At 46.2% G+C, this 24,820-nt stretch overlaps 1 protein-coding gene across 2 annotated transcripts in view; it reads left to right on the top strand.

Annotated features, from left to right (window-relative positions):
- RBM28 (RNA binding motif protein 28) overlaps nucleotides 1–12,740 on the top strand; it is a 28,365-nt gene extending 15,625 nt beyond the window's left edge. Inside the window, exons 12-20 of one of the 2 annotated variants that reach the window (XM_054563889.1) lie at nucleotides 543–678; nucleotides 1,664–1,728; nucleotides 3,441–3,599; nucleotides 5,423–5,572; nucleotides 5,921–5,995; nucleotides 8,310–8,578; nucleotides 9,215–9,314; nucleotides 11,263–11,441; nucleotides 12,377–12,740. In XM_054563889.1, the coding sequence (XP_054419864.1) occupies nucleotides 543–678; nucleotides 1,664–1,728; nucleotides 3,441–3,599; nucleotides 5,423–5,572; nucleotides 5,921–5,995; nucleotides 8,310–8,578; nucleotides 9,215–9,314; nucleotides 11,263–11,397 (1,089 nt within the window). In that variant the 3' untranslated portion in view covers nucleotides 11,398–11,441; nucleotides 12,377–12,740. Of the gene's footprint in view, nucleotides 1–542; nucleotides 679–1,663; nucleotides 1,729–3,440; nucleotides 3,600–5,422; nucleotides 5,573–5,920; nucleotides 5,996–8,309; nucleotides 8,579–9,214; nucleotides 9,315–11,262 lie in introns of both variants that reach the window. The other variant, XM_054563888.1, reaches the window with a different exon arrangement.
- Nucleotides 12,741–24,820: the final 12,080 nt, after the last annotated feature.

Raw genomic sequence — 24,820 nt, 5'->3', positions numbered from 1 at the left:
GATGTACCTGATACTTATTGATCACTATCTGCATGTCAGCCTCTGTCCTAGGCTGATGACAAGAAAGACTGGAACAAGAAAGGATTGGGCCATCTATGAGGTGTAGTTAGGTGTTTGCAAGAGAAAGTGTGTGGACGACGCAGATTTTCTGTGTATTCCATAACCAAGTATACATTGTTTTGAGATAGTTATCTTGTATTGTCATTGTCTCTTAAATTTTCTTGAGCAGAGTTAATACTATCATTTCATTAAGGTTCTTTAGATTACTAAAAATTTGCCTGTTTACAGATCATTTTCCTTAAATTGAGCTTCCTTTAGGCCTAATCATTGCCCATAAAATAAGTTATTTACTGCTGACTGCCCTAAGTACACGCATGGCCTTTTACACAGCTGTAGCGAATACTGTTGGCTGGGCCAGCACACTTTGGGGTTGGGTTCCATAGCTTAGTGGGGTCCACTGTTTCCCTTTCCTGGGTGTTCCTTGTCAGGTACCTAGTTTTTACTTATGTGTTTTAAGAGAGAGGGTTGCAATCTGTTAACAGGGTGGTGGGCTGAAACTAGATGGCCGGCAGCTCAAGGTTGACTTGGCAGTGACCCGCGATGAGGCTGCAAAGCTCCGGACAAAGAAGGTGAAGAAGCCAGCTGGAACCCGGAACCTCTACCTGGCCCGAGAAGGCTGTGAGTAGTGGAAGGGAGACGGAAACGAGGCCTCTGGGTGGCTGGCCTAATGCTGTGACAGTGACCCAGCCATGCTGTTTGGGTGCGTGGTTCATATTAAAACCTAAATGTCCACTTTAGCAGGTGTCGCTTTCTTGTGGGAAACCTTTAGCTGATTTATAAATGAACCAGCCTCGTTGCCTTTTCTGCCTGCTGGCCTTTAGACCGCTTCTTCGGAAGACTGGCAGGGCAGAGAGGGAGGAAGAAAGCCGCAAATTACCTTTGCTTCTTGTCATCGTTTTTAAGAAGTGGTTTTCTGAAAGAGTGAAAATTATGACTAAAATTAGTCTTTTGGATATTCATGGATTTAAAGTGTGCAAAGTGCCTTTCCCTTAATGCCAGAAAGATAGTCAGAAATTAGCTTTAATTAAAAAAACAAACAAACATAGAGAATCCCTCCGTCTAGGCCATACAGCCTTCGTCAGCCCACTTGCTGCGCCGCGGCACAGCCTGCACTAGTAACGCTAGGTCGTTAGCCTTTGGTACTAGGCCTCTGTGTGGTGATGCGGCTGTTTTCTGGGTCGGCTTATCTCGCCACTTAGCAGTGGCCCCCAAGTATATGAGAAGATGATGATGTGAAATTCCAAGGGCAGGCTGTAGGTGGAGCATGTTTGCAATCCAAATTCCTAAAATGTACTTATTTTCAGAACTTTCTCTAGACTTTTCCATCTGATGTTGGGCATGCAGATGGCACTTCCTTGAGGGGAGGGAAGGAGAAGAGGAACAAAATTACAAAATGTTCAGAGTGTTAGATCTTGAGAGCAGCTCTGAGCTGAGAACTTAGCCCTGTAGCCTATTTCTGGTCCTTCCCAAATGCCTCTGTGTCCTCGCCAGCATAGTCCTCAGGGCCCTGTACAAAGAGCTTGCATCATTCAAATCACATTCCTCTTGTTGCTCAGTGAAAATTCCCTTGCTGATGTCCTGGCCTTTTTCCCTCTTTCTGCAGTGATCCGTGCTGGGACGAAGGCTGCAGAGGGTGTGAGCGCCGCTGATATGGCCAAAAGAGAACGGGTGGGTAGGTTAGGCATCAGCCTCCAGGGTTTGCATGACTTACTATAAATCAAGGAATAATAATTATTGAATGTCAGTGGTGCTCATCAAAGAGCTGAGTATCGGTGACAAGCCATACTTATACGGTGGTTAGAGAAAAAAGAAGCACACAGGTGAAACAGCAAGTAACCCAACATGATACGAGTATATAACATTCTATCAGCATTATATGCCATTATAGAAACTGGATCTTATTCTTTCTTTTTCTAATGCGCAGCAGTAAATGTTTGCTGAGTAGGGTGCTTGGAAATCATGCAGTAGACAGGCTAGGGCTATGTATTCAGTATAATTAGGTGTCAGTATAAATGCAGGATAACATAAGAAAGGAAGTTCAGAGTAGGCTGGAATGAGTAGGAAAGGAGGTAGATGTGAGTCTTGGGATAGTTATTATGTCTAGTTTGGGGAGGAGCATGATGTCTCCAGATTATAAAATCATTTTTGGAAAACTCCATGTTATGGGAGTTTCCACTGCTAACTGATGCCATTAAATTCCTCTGCTGCTTGGTGATGTCAGTTCCCAGTAACTTGCTTTTGTCCAGATAGCTTACTTTCAAAAAGCTAAGCCAGCCTAGAAGGGTAAAGATGCATAACCGTTAACAGGATTGGCTGTGAAACCTGGAAGTGCCGAAGACGGTGGACAGAGATGAGAGCACACGACCGCAGGAGGCAGGGTGTCTTCTCTGTGTACAACGTCCACCTAGTGTTCTCAGCCTTTTTGGTAGTGAGCATCTGGAAATGATGGTATTTGGGGGCATTATGGCCCCTTTTCTGGTCATAATGCAATAGTGAACGCATTTAATTTTCTCTTAAAACGAATTTTTCTAGCAAAAGCTCACTAGATGATATGCATCATCATTCACAGCAGGCACAGCTTTTCCTGAAAGGAATATCAGACTGTTGAACTTAGGCCTTTTCAAATACTCATTTCCAGAGGATCTGTTTATTTTGTGATTTGCTGGTACCTTTGCCAAACAAGGAGCAGCAGCAGTGAGAAGGCTTTATGATTAATTTAAAACTTTTTTTCTACTAATCTAATTTTAAAAACAAATCGGGAGAAGAATGTCATTCTTTGATTTTAGAGAAGCGGCCCTGGAGCCAGTGTTTGTGCGGCCGGCTTCAGCTCCGTGGTCATGGCATCCCTTTGCCTCAGGGTGGCAGAGTAGAGACGGGACAGTGTTCTCTCAAGTATTCTTTAAATAAAACGCATTTCCTTTTTGAAGGCCTAGGTGGTTTGAGTTGGCAGGTAGATCAGGATTGGGCCTAAATGTTAACTACAGTATTATTTATTATCTATCCTGGACCAAGTTTTGAGGTCAGGATTTTATGTATATTTCCACATTCTGGCCTTGCATCACTGCTGAAAAGTTATATTTTGATCTGCAGTTACACTTCGTAGGTGAAAAGAATTGTGGCTTAAAAAAATTCTGTGTAACTTTTCCAGTGAGGGGTGGATCCAGTCTGAGTCCACCCATGACTCTATCAGCTACCCTTTCTTGCTACTGAACCTTTCTTTCCTTAAGCCGGGCATCCTAAGGCTGCAGCGTGGGTGATTTCTCTCCTTCTTTATGTGTGTAGTTATTGGTTGGTGTCATGATGGTTCCTTCCTTTTGGAGAACTATGAGCCTGCATTTTTAAGGGTAGATTGGACTGTTAACCATTTGTTGTTCTTTCAGTTTGAGCTACTGAAGCATCAGAAACTGAAGGACCAGAATGTCTTCGTCTCCCGCACCAGGCTTTGCCTGCATAACCTCCCCAAGGCCGTGGATGACAAACAGCTCAGAAAGCTGCTGCTGAATGCCACTCGAGGGGAGAAGGGGGTGCGCATCAAGGAGGTGAGAGTTGGCTCTGCCAGCCCAGAACTCTGGTACTCGTCCTCGGTCAGGTCGAGCGTTGATTTTCAGGCTGTGGTGCCAGCAGATTGACAGATTTTCTTCTGGACACATTGCCAGCAGACAGGGCTGAGTTTGGCAGTTTTCATGCCCATTTTTTTTTTCTCTTCTAAGAACTGCTTTTCACATCTGACCAAATTGCAGTAGAATGTGAGGATGTCTCTGCCCTAGTGAAGTATTTTAGCAAGCATTTAATGAATGCCTCCTGTGTGCTCAGCATTATACCAGGTGCTGTAATGTTAATTTTCTTGCAGAGAAAATAATCTGTGTGCTGTGCTCTTCAGAAGAGCATTTTATTACCACTTAACACTCTTAGCCTGTGGTAAGCGTTCTCAGCACCCCGTGGTAAGCAAGGGAGCCACACGAGCCTGCAACACCTGTGTCAGACAGACCCTGGATTCCCACCGAGACGTGGTCAGGCACCGTGAGAACAGAACCTCTCCGTTTCCCCCAGGGTGCCCTCTGCATCCCTCGGTCATAGCGCTTACGGTTACGCTGTCCTGTAATTGTCAGCCATTTCTTCAACCAGACTGAGCTCTTTGAGGGCAGGTGTCATCTCGTTGTACCCAATCCTTGGCATCGTACCTGGCCCATAGTAATCTGTCGATCAGTATTTACTGAAAAAGTAACATGGCCAGTATTATGAATCTGCTTTGCTCTGCTTCATCACTGTACTTTTCCCAACCTCTGAAAGCCTCGCCAAAATGTGTGGCATTGGTGTTTGGGGAATTAGATGAGAGAATGTGAACATAAAGCCATACCTGCCCCCACGCTTGGTAAAACTGTTCAGTGTTACTGGTACAGGGGTCAGTTGTGTTATTCCTGTGTCAGCATCCACCACACTTAATAAGTGTCTACACATTTAAAACCTGTCATTTGGGGACATTTTTTTGTTTTACAATATTTGCATTATATTGAATTTTCTCTGTAATTCTTTCCTAGGTGTAAGTGTAGTGTCTCAGCAAGATTGTAAGCTCCATGAGGACTGGAGCCTCACTTCATGCTTTTCTTGGTTTCCCTGGTAGACAGCACAGTTCTAGGCACTGAGTAGATACTGGACATATACCAAATGTGGCATCCAGTGTTCCTGGTACCTAGACCTGGCCATTAAGTGACAACTGCAGCCTCTAGGAGTAATAAACGATCAGTTTTCCCAGAATTCCTAACTGTACCTCAGTGACCCGAGATACCTCTTGTATTCAGCTTAAGGATTTAGGGAAAGGTCACAGCGGAGGCTGGTTGCCAAGCAAAGACAGCCGAGGCTTCTTCCTGTATTTCTGAGACTGCGTGTTCGGCAGGGCTTCCCCGTGGTGGAAGTGTCTTTCTTATCTAAAGGCACCAGGCCTTCTTCCTTCCTTTCCCCAATTTCCTTTCTGAGTGGTTTCTACAATGATGAGATACAGGGACTACACTTTATCCTCAGTGATAACTTAGGATAACAGACAACTCCAGGTACCATGGGCCTGTCAACCTGTTTGTATTATCAATAGTTAGCGATTATAGTTTCTCCTTGGCAAATTTGTTTTGTATGCATGCTTATTTGTAGGTTGGCATTAAACTCTTAGAAAGCATGAAAATACCAATTTAATTTGTTCTGTGCTCTCAGTAGTTGTGTTCTATCAAATGAGACAGTCACAGGTATGATTGCAGCACGACTCTTGCGGTGATCGAGTTGAAGAATCTGTGCCAATAACCTGATTTCTTATTGAATCTGTTATGGCCCCTCATCCGGTAATTACCGATTCTTTTTCTTCTTCTACGCATAGTGTAAGGTGATGCGAGACCTCAGAGGAGTGCCTGGGAAGGTGAAGGGTCAATCCCTGGGCTACGCCTTCGCCGAGTTCCAGGAGCACGAGCACGCCCTGACAGCCCTGCGCCACATCAACAACAACCCGGCCATCTTCGGGCCTCAGAAGGTGAGCCTCGTCCTGAGGGGAGAGCTGTTCCCCTGAGGACCACTGGCAGGAAACCGTTCCTCTCCTTTGTGTCTGGTGCCCTCTCTGACATTTGAGTGATGGGAGAGAGTACCAAGTCGACGGAGGCAATGAACAGTGACTCGGGTAATAAAATGATTGGCAGGAGCTCTAAATTGGATAGGCTGCTCACACAACTAGCCCCTTACCTTTAAATAAAGTCAGTGAGGAACCACCTCTGCCTTGCAAAAAAAAAAAAAAAAAAAAGGAGGGCAGTGGTGGGGGCCAGCTCAGTGCATTGCACTCAGAGGTCAAGAAATCTAATGAATGACATTCTGTCTTCTGATGCAGAGACCAATAGTGGAGTTCTCTCTGGAAGATCGAAGGAAGCTTAAAATAAAGGAACTGAGGATGCAGCGCAGCCAGGTACAGAACTGAAATGTTTGTTGTTGTTTTTTTAATTATGGTTCATAACACATAACAAAACTTAACTATTTTTAAGTGTACAGTTCAGTTAAAATGATTTTTAAAGACCATGTTTAAGCTTCTGTTTTGTTCAGTTTGTGGTTCTATCCCCTTGAAGTAGCTCTCTCTACTCAGTAAGTTCCGTGTTACCCTTTACTTTCAGCTCCCCAGAACTCTCCAGGCCTCTGCTCCTCTGCTGGCCTGTCTTGTGGTAGGTCCACAGAAGGGAGCGGAGGGAGGAAAGAGAAGCAGGCTGATGTTATTCCCAATCAGCAGTCCTTGTACGGTGCTTGGTGATGGTACTTATCAAATTGATGACCAAGATTAAAGATTGCATTACCTGTAGGTTTAGCTATCTTTTTCGTAAATCTTTTTTCTTTTTAGATGGCTCCAGAAATGTAATGCTTGATAGTTTCAGTACTGTTTTTAATCTAGTGTGATATAGAGGAAAGAACAGAGACTTTGGGAACAGGAATACTTGTGTTCAAACTCAGCCTGTCCTGCTTTCTGAGTTCCTCGGCAAGTTACTACTTTCCTCCGCTTCATTTTCTAGTTTGTAAAATGGGATTAACAGTGTCCATCTCACAGGCTTGATGAGGATTAAATGAGTTAACACATGTAAATTGTCTCGCATGCGCATGGTCAGCACACAGTTGATGCTCATTCTCTTACCCATCTTCCCCCAGGGCATGTAGGACCAGACTGTTCTTGACACCAAAGCTCTTAGAGTTGATATTGCTCTTATACCTTGGCTTGTATATACACCAACATCTGCAGTCTTTGTGGTGGATAGTGTGAGCGTGACCAATGAGGGAGCGGGTTCAGTGGTTAATACACTGCCCTGGGTTGGAAAACCTGGGGTCGGGTTCTTGTTGAAGGCAACTTTGTTATCCTAGGTCTGTGTACTGCCTTAAGTCATTGCTTCAGGTGATTCTGTAACTGCTGACTTAAAGCAAAGAACAAAAACAACCAATTCACATGGTTTATCTGTTGCCCACATTTAGATTCATACTGCTTTTTCTGTTTAAAAGTGCCCCTGCCACTTTACTCAGGTTCCATATTTGTATCAAATGTACTTCCTCAGGTAGCATTTTTCCACCTCTCTCAAACTAAGATCTCATTTTTTGTACCTTCATGAACTACCTTAAACTCTCCTTCAGTTTTTTCACTCTGCTTTATTTGTGTGTGTGTGTCTCTCGCCTCCGTTACCCTGTGAGTCCTGAGAGGCAGACGCTGCTCTGCGTCTGTGCCCTCACCGCTTAGAAGTGGAGCCCGGCACGTAACGGCGTGCACTAGGTCTTTGTGTATCAATATGTCTGTCTCGATTTTCAGGTGAAAAGTCACAAATGACGACATTAATTTCATGTGAATCTTCTTTTTCTTTTTCCACTTAAGTGCAACATAAATGTGTACCATCCTTTATGCATTTCTTTGTCCTCTTCATGCTTGCTTTATGTAGATTCGAGTTTCTAACCCAGGTCATTTTTCTTCTCTGAGGAAATTCATTTAGCGTTTTTCGCAAGGCATATCTCCTGGTGACAGATTTCTTTAAATTTTGTTTATCTGAGAAAAATCACTATTTTTCTCTCACTTTTGAGGGATAATTCCATTGGACATAGAATTCTGGGTTGGTGATTCCCTCCCACCCCCCACCAAACTTTAAGTATTTAACTCTTTAAGTATTTCTCTGCTTTCTGAAGAGAAATCCAATGTACTGTTACCTTTGTTTCTCTGTGGGTAAGGGATTCCCCCACTCTGGCTTCTTTCAAGAATTTTTCTTTATCTTTGATTTTCTGCAATTTGATATAATATGCCTAGATGTAGATTTTTTTGGTATTCATCTTGTTTGTTATTTGTGGAGCTCCCTGGATCTGTGGTTTAGTATCTGTTATTAATTTGGGAAAATTCTCAGCCCTTACGACTTCAAATATTTCTTCCGTCTCCTCCTGGTATTCCCACTATACATCGGTCACACCTTTGGCAATCGTTCCATGCCGCCAGCCTTTTTCTTTTCTCACCGGCTTTTACATCTTGTGCGTGCATGCACTTCCCCCCGTTTCTGCACATGGAAAAGGAAATGGTTATTTTGTGCCCCCACCCAGTAACCCTTTGTTACTATATTAGGGCCTGTGAAGTATGTGTATTCACTTTCCTGTAGTCTCTGTCTTTTGGAGTCAGTTTTTCCACCAAGCTCACAAGAAGCTCCTCTTGAGCCGAGTGTTTTCAGCATATAAACCTCATTCAGAAACCAGATGGTGATCTCTTGTTTATGCAGCAAAAAGTGAAATCCAAGTCCACAACTGGTGAGCCCCAGCAGAAGCAACGGGAGCTTAGAAAAGGCCAGAAACAGAAAGCAGATCAAAACCACACACGAGAACAAAGCCAGGCCTCCCCAGAGCAGAAGGGGAAGGAGAAGGGGAAGGTGGGCTCTACCTCATGGTCAGGATTCCAGACCAAGGCTGAAGTGGAGCATGTGGAGCTGCCTGATGGAAAGAAGAGAAGAAAGGTGCTGGCACTGCCCTCACACCGAGGCCCCAAGATTAGGTGAGATGCAGGATGGCGGCATGGGACAGTGGGTGGCCTCCGAGAGGGCTTGATTTTGCTTAGCCCTTTTCCTCTTTGTGGCTTTTGTTTGGATGACCAGGATGCTTAGTGCTGTGCCAGTCCCGCATTTTCAGGGTTAAAGCATAGGCTCGCTGGGGCCAGAACATGCCTTCGGGGAGAGGGGAGATGCGGGGAGATGGGGAGATGCGGGGAGATGGGGAGATGCGGGGAGATGCAGGCAGGCTTTCAGGCTTTCGTGCCACTTCCTGCTCTCCTCAAGAGCCCCCTGCTGTCCGGTGGCGGCCTGTCAGCTGAAGCGCCACCTACTTGAGGTTCCCCTGCTGTTTCTGTTGGGGCAACAGTTTAGTGCTATGAACAAAAGTCGATCTTTAAGAAAATACCTGTTAAATTAAGGTTTTTTTTGAAATTCCCTTGAGGTTTTAAACCAAAACAAAAACTGAATATACAAATGTTGGGCCTTAGGACACTCTGTTGCAGTGTCCTTTTTTAGAATGACTTATCATGGGCCATAAAAGGCCAGTGTAAGAAGACGCATTTTATCTTCCTGGCCGAGAGAACCTCAGGAGTACCAATTAGAGGAAGAATTTGGGATGACACTTGACCATTTTGTTCTAGGTTGAGGGACAAAGGCAAAGTGAAGTCTCTCCCTCCCAAAAAGCCGAAGCCCCAGATGAACCAGTGGAAGCAAGAGAAGCAGAAATTATCCTCCAAGCAGGTGAGTCTGCAGGGCAGAGGCTTTGGGATGACAGGCTCTGCTGGGGCCGGCAGTGACTTTTGTGCCTTGAGCTGTGGAAAAAAGAAAAGTCTTCTAGATTGCAGCCAAGTGTGGGACTGCAGCTTGTTAGAGGGCATTGCGGGGCAGTCCTACAGGTGGGGAGAGGAGGAAAATAGGCCCCCCACGTATCAGTTACTGCGCTTGCTCAGTTATCCTGTGTTACCTATCCCCCATACACACGCTCTGCCCCTAGAATATTAGCATAAACTCTATTTCACTTGTAAAATGTCCCTCATGTGGAAATGTTTATTGCTTCGAAAAATACCTTAAAATGCATCTCCAGGACTTAAACACACAAACACACACATAGTCATTTCACATCTAATGAAATTAATAAGAAACCTTAATGTTGTCTAATACACAGCCCATATTAAAATGTCCCCAATTACCTCAAAAACATGTTTTATAGTTGGTTCGTATGAATCAGGATTCAAAGTCCACATATTAATTTGGCTTTTATATCTCTTGCATTTTTTCCCTCTAATATCCAGTCTTCCTCAATAGCCTCTTTTTTTCTCACGCTGTTAATTTATTGGAGAACTAGGTCGTTTGCCTTTTAGAATGTATGACATTTTGAGGTGAGCAGCTTCGCCTCCCTGTGGTGTCATTTAACTTGTTAACTTGTTCCTGTAACACCATGTATTGTCTATACACTGGTAGCTAGATTCAGAGGCTCGATTAGATTCAAGTTCGGTTTTCTTGGCCAAAGTAATTCATAGGTAATGCTGTGACCTTTCTGCTGCATCATATCATAAGGCATCTAATGTCTGGTTGCCCCATCTTCGGTGATGCTCAAATTCATCACTAGATGAGGGATTGTCTACCTTATCCTTCTGTTTGTAAAGTCTCCCATCAGCCTCTCACCTCATGGTTTTAGCACCGTTGAGGATTGCTGTCTAGATCCATTCTTTCAGTATGGGTTGCAGGATGGTGATTTTCTAATTTTATCAATCCTTTTGCATTTTTTAGTAGAATTCTAGAAAAAAAAAAGAATTTTCAACATTTTGGTTACCACAAAATACCGTTTGTAGAGGAAAGGCAGGATAAATGTTTGATTTTTTTTCCCCTCTTTATCAGTTTCCAGAATAATGAGATGATGTCCTGTCGACCTCCTATGGGGACCAGTAAGATTTTACAGTATTACGAATCCCTGAGTCTTTATATAGGTGATGTGTTTCCATCACATGCAATCATTACGCCATGGTAGGCCAGCAGAAAGCACTGTCAGGTGGACTCCCAAGTCTTTGTGAGATGGCCCTGTCCTAGTGTCCTTGCTTTTAGTACAACCAGATGTCCCAGCTCATCGTGCATATTTCTCCCCTGGTCCTGGCATTAGCCATTTTTCCAAGGAGCCCGAGTTCCTTTTAGGAGAAAATAATAGTCCTAAGTTCTTGAACATTTGAGGTCAAGCTTGCTTTCCCCTGCCCCCGCTCCCTTTCTTTTAGGGCACAGGAAGCATTTGTTTCCTATCATTCTCAAAAAATCTGTGTGTCTGCAAAATCTCAGACTTACTCGCACTGTCTTATAAAACTGTCCCCAGCATCCCATTAGCAGAGTTCTTGGTGAGGGGAAAGGCAGTGAAAACACGCCAACTCCCGGCGGAACTCGCTTGTGAGCTTGTGAGGAGGTTCGGGCGGCCGTCGGGTGCAGCCTCTGGCGCAGCTGAGCAGTGTTGCGGGGGCCCCTCCCTCGTGCGCCCCTGGCCTGACTTCCGACCATTGGACGGTGCTTCTGTGCTGGTGTTTCTCTCCAAGGGTCACTCTGTGGAGTCCTCGCCCTGTGGTGGACAAGATCTCTGTACCTACTTGTTTTCTTTCTTGGGTGGCCTTAAGGTAAGGGGATATTTACTGCTTGAAATGGACTTGTTTCTTTACTCTTTCATTTGTAGGTACCTAAGAAAAAAGCTAAGGGAAATAAGACAGAAATTCGCTTCAACCAGTTGGTCGAACAGTATAAGCAGAAGTTATTGGGACCTTCGAAAGGAGCGCCTCTTGCAAAGAGGAGCAAATGGTTTGACAGCTGACGACGCCCGCAGACTGGATGAGAAGCTGGATTGTGTGCGTCTTGGTAAAGCTCCCTGGCTCCTTCCTGCCCCCACCCCCAGCCGTGTCTGTACTGAGGGAAAGAAAGCCCCCGAGTGCACCGCCAGTTTGTTGGGGGGCTCCCTGGGATACACACATCTGGACTTTGTGTGTGGGTAGTTAACCATAAAGAGAAAATACCAGAAAAACATTGTGATCCTTGCACATTATCTGGATTATCATGTGAAGTTGTGTCTGTAATTGCTACCCATTTTAATTCTCTGTTTCTCAAATGGAAACAAGTGTAAAATGCATTCTTGAGTGCCGAATTTTTAAGATGTATATTTTAAGTGTCTTCTCTAAATAATATATTTTGTGGCTTTTTGAAAATCAGACTCTCATTTCTAATATATGTGAATCCTTTATTATTTATGAACATTTTTGACATCCCCAACTCTAATTCAGTTACAGAGGCCTACGTACTGCAGGAACTGATTAAGATAGAGCAGAGAAAAATGATTTCCAACCTAATCTCTGAGGGTGGGAGAAACTGGAAAAGTAATTGAGGGCAGGGGGCCCGGCAGGTAGCAATATGTGATACCTGCTTGCCAAATGAGGGGGCTGTTGTTGGCAGTGGACAAGATATCAGTTTGCAGTGGTCCACAGACACTAGTCTGGCTGGTGACAATCCGCACTTTCTATCACTCAGTGCCTCCGCCTGGCGACTCAGAGAGGGAGGGGGAGGCTGGCAGGGCAGTGAGCTGGAGGCCTAGGCCGCAGCCCCACCTGCCTTAACCTAATGGACGGCCCGGAACCAGACGCAGACTCTCTGGATCTTACTTTACTCGTCTGTGGAAGGAGGAGTTTAACCAAAGGCTTTGTGTGTACCTTCCCGGCTCTAAACTCTATTATTTATGCGTGTTCATATTCTTTCTCTTATTAACCTCAGAGAAGGTAGAGCTGACTTTCATTACTTTTCAGAGTTTACGGTGTCACAAAAGCTGGGAGGGATGGTGAATATTAAGAGACTCAAGGTCCAGAAAGATCACGGTAGCCTCGAGGGATGGACTGGACTACGTTCGATAAGATGAAAATCACAGGGAACAAACATAAATTTCCTCTGGTGGGAGAGTTTGAGGCGGTAGGTTCTGCATCATGAAGAAAGAGCACCGCTGCCACAGTGTAACAGGCTGTCTTCGCGGAGCTGGGATGTCTCGGGTGAGCTGCCTGTTCTCTGAGCCGGCCAGACCGCGCCTGTGAGACCCGTGTAATGAGGAAGTTGGTCAAGAATTTCACAGTATCAGATGGAAACTAAATTGGTCATGAGTTGGTTGTTGTTGATCATGGGTAAATAAAGATTCATTAAACCATTCTCTTTTGTGAACATTTGAAGTTTTCCATAATAAAACATTAACAGCCAGATGAGTAACTGCTATTCAATCTGCTTGAGAAGAGAATTCGTGTGGTGTAGTAGCTGTTGGTAGAGCCCAGAAGTGTTAAGGGGCAGATGATTAAAAGGCAGAAGGACTCAGACTTGGGTTCAGTATAAAGAGGAACTTTAACGCAGGCGGGGCAGCCTGAGTGTACATGTAGTAAGGCTATCAGGTCCCGGGGACTCCAGCACCGGGGGACCGGGCCAGAAGAGGTGCTCAAGGTCAGTCAGCTCATTATTGTTTGGTCCCGAGTTGACTCACTATGCCTCATGTCTTCCCCCAGTCCCCGAGGCCCCTTGAGAGGAAACGTGATTCTCCGTGTAGTGCCCTTCATGTGCTTGGTCCCCCTAAGTCTGCGCTGTGGCTGCGACGGCTCAGCTCCTGCCTCGCACCCTCCAGTGGTGTCTCATCTCGCCTTTTTTTTTTTGTTTTTGTTTTGAGGGATAATGGACATATGATATGGGTTGTAGGCATGCAGCATAATGATTCAGTATTTATATATTACAAAATGGTCATCGCAATTAGTTAACATTTGTCACCACACATAGTTAGAATTTTTTTCCCCTCGTGATGAGAACTTTGAGGATCTATTCTCTCAGCAACTTTCAAATTTTCAATACACTGTTATTAACTATAGTTTATTTTATAAGTGGAAGTTTGTACATTTCGACGCGTTTCTTGCCTCCCACCCCAACCACCAGTCTATTCTTTACACCTATGAGCTTGGGGTTTGTGTGTGTGTGTGTGTGTGTGTGTGTGTGTTTTAAGATTGCACAGGTAAGTGAAATAATACTGTGTTTGTCTTTCTCTGAATTTATTTGACATAGCATAGTGCCCTCAGGGGCCATCTGTGTTGTCACAAGTAGCAAGGTTTCCTTGTTTTTTATGGGGGAATATTATATATATATACATTTTCTTTATCCATTCATTTGTTCTCATCTTACTGTGATCGAAATGTGCATTTTTCCTCAATGCATGCAGCGCCCTGGGTTCTCTAATCCCTGTCACCTCTCCTACCTAGTCTTACCCACTCCCTCCCTTTCGGTCATTTTTGGCCACACAGGCCTGTCTTTGGCTCATTTGACCCTTTCCCATCTCAGGCGTTGCTGTTTGTCGTCTTGGCCTGGAGAGTTTTTGCTTATTGCTCAGATCTCCACCGAGCTGTCACTGCCTCCCGGAGCTGTTCCCTGACTAAAGTAGGACTTTTCTTCCCCTCCCGTCTGTCCTGCCAGCACTGAATTCTATTACTCTGTTTATTATTTTTTTCCTGGCACTCATCTTTACCTGCAGGTACTTATTTCTTGTGATCGGAATGTATTGTGACAGGAACTTATTTGATCCTGTAGACACAGTACCTAGAATTGAGCCTGGCACATACTAGGTATTGAGTAAATATTTTTTGAATGAAAAAAAATAAAAGGGTAAAGGAAGAAACAGTACTCGGTGGGCCCGAGAAAGAGTTAAATATAGCCCAAAGTTCTTGATTCCCTAGTCCAGCCTAGTGTTACAATAAATGATGCTTTCTTCAGAGCTATTGCTGACACAGGGATATGGCTACTTCATTGCAGTACCTTGGGAAACCAATGAACAAAAAATACCCTTAATTGGTTTAAAGATGGATAAAGCAGAGACTATTGAAAATATTTAAACCTTTTGGAGAGAACTAAAGGACAAGGGCTTTATCTCCAGTTACCTTGAGACAGCATGACTTGGGGAGTTTAAAATGTTCTTGCAATAACTTGGCAATGCGACATCTCTCCCAAGTCTGTATGCTGTGGAGGGGGTAAGATACTTAATTAAAAATATACATGGGATATTCACAACCTGCCTGTCAGTTGATCTGTTTTCCCTTGGCCAACTCTGGCTGCTCAACAGACACTTTTTACTTGGTATACAAATATTTGTAAATTAACATTCAAAAACAATATTTAGGATAGATGAAAATCAGTGTTCATTCCAATAGCTTTGCCAGATTTTCTTAGATCTAGATATTTCTTCTGTCAGCTTTAGCAACCCGGAATGTTTGAAACATTCAGCTGCTTGGAATGCTCTTTTTTAAAAGTAATAGGGCAAAATAGCCACTTTCTCCCCAACCTGGTTCCCTGTGTGGCGTCCTTCGCACCTTACTTTAGGTTATCTGGGCAGCCCCACGTCCCCTTCCCGGGGGAGCAATAAAGCAAGGAGAGTTGTGCTCACTTACGCACTTCAGAGACTGGCATTTCGTAGATTAAACATGAAGGTGGAGGTACAGACTGCTTGGTTAAAAAAACAACCACCTTTCTGTCAACATCCAAGACTGAAGGCCATCAATAAAGACTATCACGTTTCAGTAGTATTTTCCTGTCTGGTCACACAGTGGTCTGGCTCAGACACATTTCCTTTAAATTAAGAATCTTAAGGTCGTGCGCTTGCTGTTCCTTTGTGGGGGGTGTTACCGGACAAAGTGGAATTTGGCTGCCTGCCGCCGAACTCAAGCTTAACACAAGATTGGTGGGGAAGGAAAAATGTCCTCATTAAAAGGTTGCCCAATTTGGGGGAGCTGGGGGCTCCCCAGCTCCAAGCCATTCTTTTCTGCAGAACACAGAAAGAAGCCAGCCACCCCCAGGACCAGAATCATTGTCCGGTCACCTCGCTCCATTGTTACTGTCCTTCTGGGAGCCCAAGGCTGTTGCGCGCACAGGTCTGTAGTCTCGCCATCCCGGGCTCCCTCTCTGGGGGGCGCACTTGTGGGACCGAGGTCTCCGTTGCGTCGCCGCAGCTTCCCCCTCCGGGAGCCGGGTGCACTGCCACAGGACTGCGGCCCATCGCGCAGGGCGCTCCGTCTGTGGGGCCTCGGTGTCCAAGGCTGCTCGCGCCCCCGGGGCAGCGAATGTTTCCGGTCCGCAGGTCTGTGCGCTGCTCTCAGAGGGAGAGAACGGGAGCAGCCCCGACCTTGCCCTGAGGCACGCGGCGGCAGCAAGCTGCGGCCCGCCATTGGCGAGGTGCGCGCCCGCGTGCAGGACTCGGCCTCCACGAGCCGGCTCCTGACCTGCTAACAAGGGGAATGCACAAAAGGGGACGAGTTTCCACGTGCCCTCCGTTTTAAATCTTCCCCTCCAAAATCCCACGTGAGGCGGAAGTGTCCAGATTCCCAGCCCGTCTGGGCTGGCGTCCACCGCACTTGCCGGCCTGCACAATGTCTCTGCCTCTCCTGCCGCCATGATTCGGAAGCGGTGGAAGCGGGTGGGAGAGGTTTTAGCCATGCACAGGGGCACAGCGTCTCTGCCCAGGGCAGGGTGTCACCTCCATGATACATGTGACCTTTTCAGTTTGTGCATATGCTATGCAAACTTCCTTCTGCTGGGTCACAAGCCTCCTTAGTTGTTTACCCTTCCCCTTCCCCAGGGGTATGGGCACCTGCGTGTGGTTTCAGCTGCAGCTTCAATCCTCTGCCTTTGGCACTTTCCGACACCTCTCCAGTGTCCCTCCCCTCTGCCCAGCCATGTGGCCAGACCTCTGTTACAGGGGTTGTGTGTGTGTGTGTGTGTGTGTGTGTGTGTGTGTGTGTGTGTGTGTGTGTTTTGGCTACTTGGCAGTTTTGAAGAACCGCTCCCTGCTCTGATCCAGGACGTACAGTCCCTCCTTTAGACCTAATGTGCAGCAAGATTTATTCAACTGTCTTCACATGCGATTTGCAGCTTCTGTTACAGAGTTAAGGCATATGAGTTCATTGTTCAAAACCACTTCCAAACATCCTTTGGTATGTGTTTGCCTTGAAAGGAGGTTTTCCAATTAAAAATTCAGAGCCCGGAACCTCAAGACTCAAGGCAACCCCCTTCTCACCATGTATTTGGCCTTCACTCATCTGAGGAAGCAGGGGGTCAAATACGCTATAATGAGTGCTGACTGTCAAGAATCTTACTCACATAGCCAGTTCCGTGTGTAGTACGCCTGCAACTCCCTTTTTGTGAAATGACTGATGGGTATCTGCCCATTGGCATATAAGTTGCAACTCTGCCCATGCAGCGTGGAAAGTTCTTAACGTCTCTGTAGACTGTTCATGGCAGTAGCCACATCATCAGACGGAGGATGCCTGAGATACGTTTGTATTTCAGTTTGTCTCAGATGATGCTCCACTCCTGCTTTCTCCCACTCAGCCCTACCTGTCCCTTCAAAGGGCCAGGATTAGGTTGCTTCATTTCTCTCAGGCCAAGACAAGACTGCCTTTTACTTGGCCTGAGAGAAATAGCCCAAGGTTGGCTCATTGAGAAATTAACCACGTGCGTTGCCTCATATTGCTGCTTTCACTCCTGTCCTCTTCCTTCGCAGAGTTAATTCAGGTGTTATTCAGTGGCCCAGCTGCAGGGAAGTTATAGGTACATCTGCAATTACTTTGGCTTCTGATTCTGAACTGGTATTTGGCTGCAGACAACCCTCTGCTGTGGAGGAATATACTGGGAAGAATATGAAAGGCACGAGGCTGACTGAGCCTGGTAATCAATTCTGAGAAGAAAACTGCAGAGTCACTGACACCTTTTGGACCATCCCCAAGTGGAGCACCTTGACAGAGGGTAAACCCACTCTTCTTTGGACCGGTCCATGCTGTTCAGAGTGTGCTGCCTTTTATCAGACATAGGACTTCACTGCCACAGAGTCACCTGGAATCTCCTTCACAGGCCATTTGACAGAAGCAAAACCCTCTCTGTCCTTGAGGGCAGGGACTACATTTTAAACTTTTTGGCACACCTTGCAGTTCTTAACAATGATTTACACATAGTAGGACATCATTTAATTCCATTGAACTCACTGAAGGCCATCTGTCCCAGGGCTGAGCTGGGCTTGTGAAGGACAGCAGAGTCACTTCCTGAGGTGATGTATGTGAAAGGGCTCTGAAACACAAAATGGTAAGAAAAATAAACTGCTGGCCATGCTCCCTTGAACACACCACCTGTGTTCTCTTCACACTGCCCATCCATACTGATTTGTCTGTCTCCACTCACGTGTCATCCAGAATTCAAGTTCAGGCTCAAAGCCGATTTCTCCCCGGGGACCCAGCCATCCCAGGGCAAAGTGATCCCTTTCGCAGTTCCCGACACACTGGTCGGCATCCACTCACTTGACAGATACTGTGGCTCACTTGTCATTTCTGTAGAAGGTCTTGCCTCCCCAAGTAGACTGTGAGCCCCCCTGATAGCAAGAACTCACCCTGTAATCCTAGCCCCAGGCCTGGCACATGGCTGTCCTTAGGAATTGGTTACTGAGGAGGAGGAGGAGGAAGCTACCAGACAGTCACCTGCTGCAGTGATCGCTCTCTAGCCTGTCATTTTATGTTTTCACTTTCTCTTTTTTCTTAGCCTCCTTCTCCATAGTAGGTGCTCAGTAAAGTTCAGTTCCTCTCTCTCCTTTTCATCTTCCCTGCACTGCCTGGGCCTCAGCCCACAGCAACTTTCCTCAGATGTTGCTTAGGCCTTTTTGTGGCTTGAGCCCCTGCTGTTCCAGTCCAGCCCTGCTGCCTGAGGGGCTCCGGAGAGACTCGGCGCTTCCGCACAGGGCTGCGCCCTGAACGCTGCCTGCACAAAGAGCCCTCTCGGAAGAAGCTGATTCTCAAGTGTCCCCTTCTCACTCTCACCCTCTCCATTTTTCCTTCCTTTTCCTCTTTCCTGAGTTTAACCCTGCATTGTCTGCTTGCATTTTTCAGCCAAAAGATACTCAAGCATTGTGCTTTTGATGAGATTTTTCCTTTTGGGTTCTACAGCAGGAAAGATGGTGTCTTTGCATTCTAGGCTACGTTGGGGAAGGTGGGACCTGGGGGGCAGGGAGGGGTTGGCGAGGTCCAGAACATTGTTACTATACTATCTGCAATGAGAAGATGGGATTCAGGTATCCCCTTCTAATGAGATAATGTGGTATGATTTATAATGAGAAACATAGGGTATATTTGGACTTTGCCAGGAGAACCAACTATGTGATTAGAGAACTGGAACTTGCAGTCCCACCCTCTGACAGGAGGAGAGAAGAGCTGGAGGTTGAACCAATCACTAGTGGCCAGTGAGCTAACCAATCAGGCCTACGTAGTGAAACCTCCATAAAACCCCAAGAGGACTGGATTCCAAGGGCTTCCGGGTTGGTGAACAGGTAGAGACTAGGGGAGAATGGTGTATGGAGAGGGCATGGAATCTCACACCTTTTCCCCACATTTATGCATCTCTTCCCTCTGGCTGTTTCTGAGTTATATCCTTTTATAACAAACCATAACATTGTAACTAAATGTTTCTGCGAGTTCTGTGAGCTGCTCTAGAAAATCAGTGGAACACAGGGAGGGGGTTGGTTGAAACTCCAGTACAGGGCCCATTGGTCAGGAGCACGGGTGACAACCTGGGTTTTCAATTAGCATCTGAGGTGAGGTAGGGACAGTCTTGCAGAGCTGAACCCTTAACCTTTGGGATCTGATCCCAACTCCAGAATGATAGTGTTGGAATGTAGTTGAATTGTAGAACATCCAGCTGGTATTGGAAATTTCCAGTGTGGGGGCAAAAACCCACACATCAAAATTGGTTGCAGAATTGAGGCTGGTGTCAGAATTATAGATAATTGGCTTTCAAAAGCACCCCAACAAATATCCCCCCTCCAGGAGCACAGTGGCCGTTAGTTCCCAGAGTATGAAGTTGGCCAATCCTCAACGCCACCAGCTCCACAGCAGCGTCCTGGGGAGCAAAGCAGGCTGGTGTTGCTTCAGGGGTGGGTAACGGCACAAATGAAATGATGTACAACCTAGAGGCAGAGCGCGTGGGCCCCTTCCTAGCCAGCATTGTTCACGTGAAGTCCTAAAACGTCCTCTCCAAATCAGACTGCAGGCCCCCTTCACGTGTTAGGCAGTTTGACGACCCTAATCTCCACTTCAGAGATGGGGAGAGCGGAGGCCCAGGCAGGGAAGGAGCACGGGATGGGCTCCGCCTTCTAACCCCCAGCCAGTGCTCTGTTCTCTGCTGATCTCTGCTGCCCCTGGGCTTATTTCCCAGGGGTCTCAGTTTCCCCACTGGTACAAAAGAGAGTTTCCTGAAGGAGCATGGCCTTCCTTTGCCCTGCTTGTTACCAGGTCACTGATGATGTGGCCCAGAACAGCCCGTGGCTGTTGAGAGGGGGCAGGGACACAGCCACAGGCTCGAGATCAAGTGGAGTGTGGGCAGAGGCAGGGTTGGGGGGCTGCCAATCAGCCTCAGCCTGGGACCTGGGGCCTCCCTGAAGCTGTTCTGGGACCCAGAGGCAGTCCTGGGATGTAGGCCCTCTCCATACCTTGGGAGAGCCCAAGGGGATGGGTGGGTGGGTGGGTCAGGGGTGGTGGGCCCCTCCACCTCCCTCCTGGCTTTAAACTTTGCTCCAGATGAAAGAGGGAGAACAAAGGGAACCATTTTCTTCCCTTCCTCCTGACCCTTCCTGGGCAGGGTCGGGCAGGCTGGCTGTTTGAGGAGCGGATGCAACTTGCCTGAGGAAAGGTGGTCTGGCTGTGAGGGGGCTCAATTGAGTTTTGCAGAGTTTTGATTATGCTGCCCTCATAACACAGGCTAGGTTTGAGCACTGCTCAATTCAAATGAAGACTGGCTGAGCAGGGCTCGTTTGAAGCCCTCTTATAACTCTCCTCTGCAGAATCGACAGCTCTGGCAGTTGTGCCTGTCCCAGTTTCACGGCTGGTGGAGACATCCTGTTTCCAGCAAGGCCCAGAGCAGGGCTCCGAGCCAGCCCAGAGCTCTCCCCTGGGGCCGATTTAGGGAACTATGTGTCTGGTATTGGAAAACACGTTTTGCCAGCTACACCAAATGTTTTTAGGGTTAAAAATGGTTTGTCTTTTTCACATCACATGGTAAGAAAAGGAAGGACGTTTTTCTTCTCAAGGACATTTTTCTTCTCACACGTTCTTTGGATGGCAGTGCAACCTTTTAAAACTTCATTCATGTAATCAATAATGACAGGCTTTTATAACAAATTATTAACTTAAAAATGAGTTCCTTTGCTTGACCAGCTCCTTTCCCTGCAAGCCCTGGAAGAAAGAAACCAGTCATCACATTTTTAAAAAATCAATTAATTACTTCTTTGAAATTAAATTTATTTCGGTGACATTGGTTAACAAGATTATATAGGTTTAAAGTGTCGACTCCTATGATACATGATCTGTTGCACTGCGTGCCCACCTCCCAAAGTCAAATCATCTTCCATCACCATATATTCACCACACATTTTTAGAGTGTATTTCCCCCTCCCTCTGGCTCTCCTGTGCTACCTGAGGCCACGGGCACCCAAATACGTAATAACAATAGGTGAAAAGAGAGTTTGAGCTGTGAATACATTTATTTTGTGATTTCCTTGGCAGTAGCCAGAGCTCCATACCTTGGCTTCGCGTCGCGGTTGCCAATACCCAGAGGGTGCACTGGCTCTACTTGGTTTTATAACTGCCTTTCCTGGAATTTGCAGACATCCTCATTTCCCTGGAGGTCAGATAATGGCTATTTATTTTCCATAGTTATGAAAACCTCTGGGGAGAGACATGGCAATTTGACAAGGACTATTAAAGGGACATTAGGATTGAAGTGACTGCTCAGGAAATCACATACCCTTGCTTCCCTGCCTGGGGGGACAGCTGCCAGCTGGGCGCTCCTGCCCCGAAGCCAGCTGTGTGTGGGTGCAGCTGGCCAAGGGAGAGAACCCTTTGCCTCTGCTCTTTTTCCCCAGGAGGACGGGTGCCCTGAACTAACAATAGTTCCTAAAGAGCTAACAATTGCCAAGTGCTCAGTGTGTCAGGTGTGTGCTAAGGGTCATCTCATTAAGTAAAATATGGGTGCCACCCCCATCCCCGCACCCAGAGGCACCGATGAGGACAGTAGAAGAGAATGCTGTGTGCAAAGGCAAGGCCCCTGTTCCTCTGCTTGCAGACCTTCTGGGACAGCAAACCCCCTGCCTGCCCAAGCGCCCCACCCATTTTCACTGGACTCAGAACACGTGATCCAGCTGGGACTTGGGCTAATAAACTTAGCGAGTCTTCTCTGCACAGCAATTACTGAACAAAGTGGGATTCAGCCGCCCGCAGCGGAACACAGGCAAACTCTGGAGGCAGAGGTTTGCTGAAAAAGGAAAGAAGTATTTTATTCAAAAGCTGAATGATTTTGGATCAGTGATAGGCTTCTGCCTGAGAGCCCATTCCCTTTAAAACCTCCAAAGAAAAATAACCCTGCCACTGCCACCCTTGCCAGACGGGAGGAGTCCTACGCTGGGCCCCAAGTTCCTTCTTTCATTTAAAAATACCTTCCTCTCGGAGACTCGGGCAGCTTAGCTGGTTCACGGTCGCAGTCCGGCTCCAGGCCTCTTCTGGAGTCTGTGAGCGCCAGCATCCTCTTCACTGTGAGCGGCCCTTTCTTCCGCACGCTGCCTGCTGGCCCAGCCCCTGTGTCGCGTGCCTCCCGCGGTCGGCTCGCCAGTGCGCCCCCGTGCGCCCAGCCAAACAGGACCGCGCAGCACGTGCCGGTCCCCTGTGCCACTGCCACTTCTCGCGCCGGGAGGGAAATGGGTCACGCGCCAGTGCCTGCTGCGGCTTCAGGCCCCGGCTGCCTCGCCTCCTTCTCTGGGGAAGGCAGCCTCTCTTGCCGTCTCAGGGTTCCCTCTCTCTCCCCAGCGATCTCGAGCGCCTTTGCATCCCTCAGGGGCCACTGGAATTCTATTTCTGGTTTTGTGCTCCCTGCTGGCCGCGGGAGGGCGGATGCGGTGGGTTATAGTCTGTCTGCCCAGGCCCCAGCGCATGGTTGGTACAGAGCAGGCGCTTCAATGAATGTAATGAGAGTGATCTCCACGGCCGGCCCCATCCGTGGGTAGGGGGTGGCGTGAGGGTGGGGCTGCCTGTACTTCAGGGGGAATAAGCATTCCCGGGGCAGACAGCTGCACACCAGGCCAGAGCAGGGCGTCTAAGGCTCCCAGGAACCTACTCATGGCCACTGGGTTTGGGGCATCTCCGTAAGATTTAGACCATTTAGTCTTCACAAGGGACTGGTGTCCTTCCCCAAAGAGGTAGTGAACCACTTGAATTGTTCCAGCTGGGTGAGGGACAAAAGGGGAAAGTGAGAGAAAGGCCAAGTCTCTTCCCAAGAGATTTTAAGTTCTGGAGGACAAGAAGCATGAGATTACATGCTACCACATGATGGGTCTTTAAAAAAAATGATTTATTCATTTTGTGGTGGGGAGGGGGGGAAGAGAGAGAGAGAGAGAGAGAGAGAGAGTTCTTTTGTTCCACTTGCTTATGCATTTGTTGGTTGATTTTTGTATTTTCCGTGAGCGGAGATTGAACCCACAACCTTGGCCTCTCAGGGTGATGCTGTGACCAACTGAATTACCAGGCTAGGGCTACATGATGGATCTTGAAAACACTGTGTTAAATATCTTAGTCCATTCAAGCTGCTATAACAGGATAGTGGTGATTGGGTGGCTTGTAAAAAATAGAAATTTATTTCTAACAGTTCTGGTGCCTGGGAAGTCCAAGATGATGGTTATAGCAGGTTCTGTGTCCGGTGAGGATCAGCTTTCTCATGGATGGCCATCATTTCACTGTCACCTCACATGGCTGAAGGGGCAAGAGATCCTCTGGGGTCTCTTTTAGAAGGGCACTAATCCTGTTCATGAGGGCTCCACCCTCATGACCTAATCACCCCCCAAAGGCCTTACCTCTTACTGCCATCACTTTGGGGGTTAGGACTTTAACAAATTAAATTTAGTAGTGGGGGTGTGTGTGTGTGACATAAACATTCAGTCCATGGCATTAAGTGAAATTAGCGACCAAAGGAAAATACTGTGTGATTCCATTTATATAAGGGACCTAAAATAAGCAAATGCGTAGAGACACAAAGCAGAATAGAAGTCACCGGAGGCTGGAGGGAGGAGGAATGGGAAGTTACTGCTTAACTGGTACAGAGTTTCAGTTTGGGATGATGGAAAATTCCTGGAAACAGATCATGGTGATGGTTATAAAACACTGCGAATGTATTGGGTTGGCCAAAAAGTTCATTTAATTTTTTTCTGTAAAATAAAAGACACATTTTTCATTTTCACCTTTTACCTTATTGACTTGGATATTTTGAGTATATTCGCTATCTTCCGCATGGTATAATGCTGATTGTTCTCAATTTATTTCTCCATTTGATCAATATCAACTTCAACTGGTCTACCCGACTGTGGAGCATCATCCAACGAGAAATTTTCAGCATGAAACTTTGCAAACCACTTTTGACATGTTCTATCAGTCACAGCACCTTTTCAATGCACTGCACAAATCTTCTTTTGCATTTCAGTTCCGTTTTTACCTTTCTTGAAGTAATAAAGCATAATATGCGAAAAATGTCATGTATTTTCTTCCACCATCAATATTAAAATGGCTATGCAAAATTCACCAATTTTGATGTTTTTTTAAAAAATGTGCACTGATATGACAGCTGTCACAATACAATCAAACACATACTTTGGTTTCTCTTCAGATTGTATAAATCTTTCACTTTTTACAATACAATCAAACAAAATTGTTTCAAATGAAGTTAAAGACAACTAAGCACTGCTAGAGCCATCTAATGGAAAAAAACAAACGTTTTGGCTAACCCAATACTCAATGTCCGTGAATTATACACTTAAAAATAGTGTATTTTATACACTAGTTACCACAATACAAAAGATTTAAAACCAGCCATGAATCACACTATCTAGAAGAAAAGATAAATATTTTAGCTGATTTTAATCCTTTTCTTTCCCTGCAGATATGTGTTTTATAACATTTGGCTTATAACACACACATACAATAGTGAATTTTTTAGCGTTACATTTTATTCTGAATATTTTCCATGTCTTTAAATAGATTGAAAGCACTATCTTTAATAATTGCATAATTTAACATTTATGTGGTTGTGCAGTGATTTTTGTATTATTGGGCATTGAGGTTTTTTCTTATTTGTCATTATTATAAATAATGCAGCGATGAACATCTTTGTAG

This window comes from Pteronotus mesoamericanus, unplaced genomic scaffold (genome assembly GCF_021234165.1).
Source record: "Pteronotus mesoamericanus isolate MK-2021 breed Mesoamerican mustached bat unplaced genomic scaffold, CSHL_Meso_final scaffold_85, whole genome shotgun sequence".
Taxonomy (NCBI): Eukaryota; Metazoa; Chordata; class Mammalia; order Chiroptera; family Mormoopidae; genus Pteronotus; species Pteronotus mesoamericanus.
This window is presented reverse-complemented; position numbering and strand designations above follow the sequence as displayed.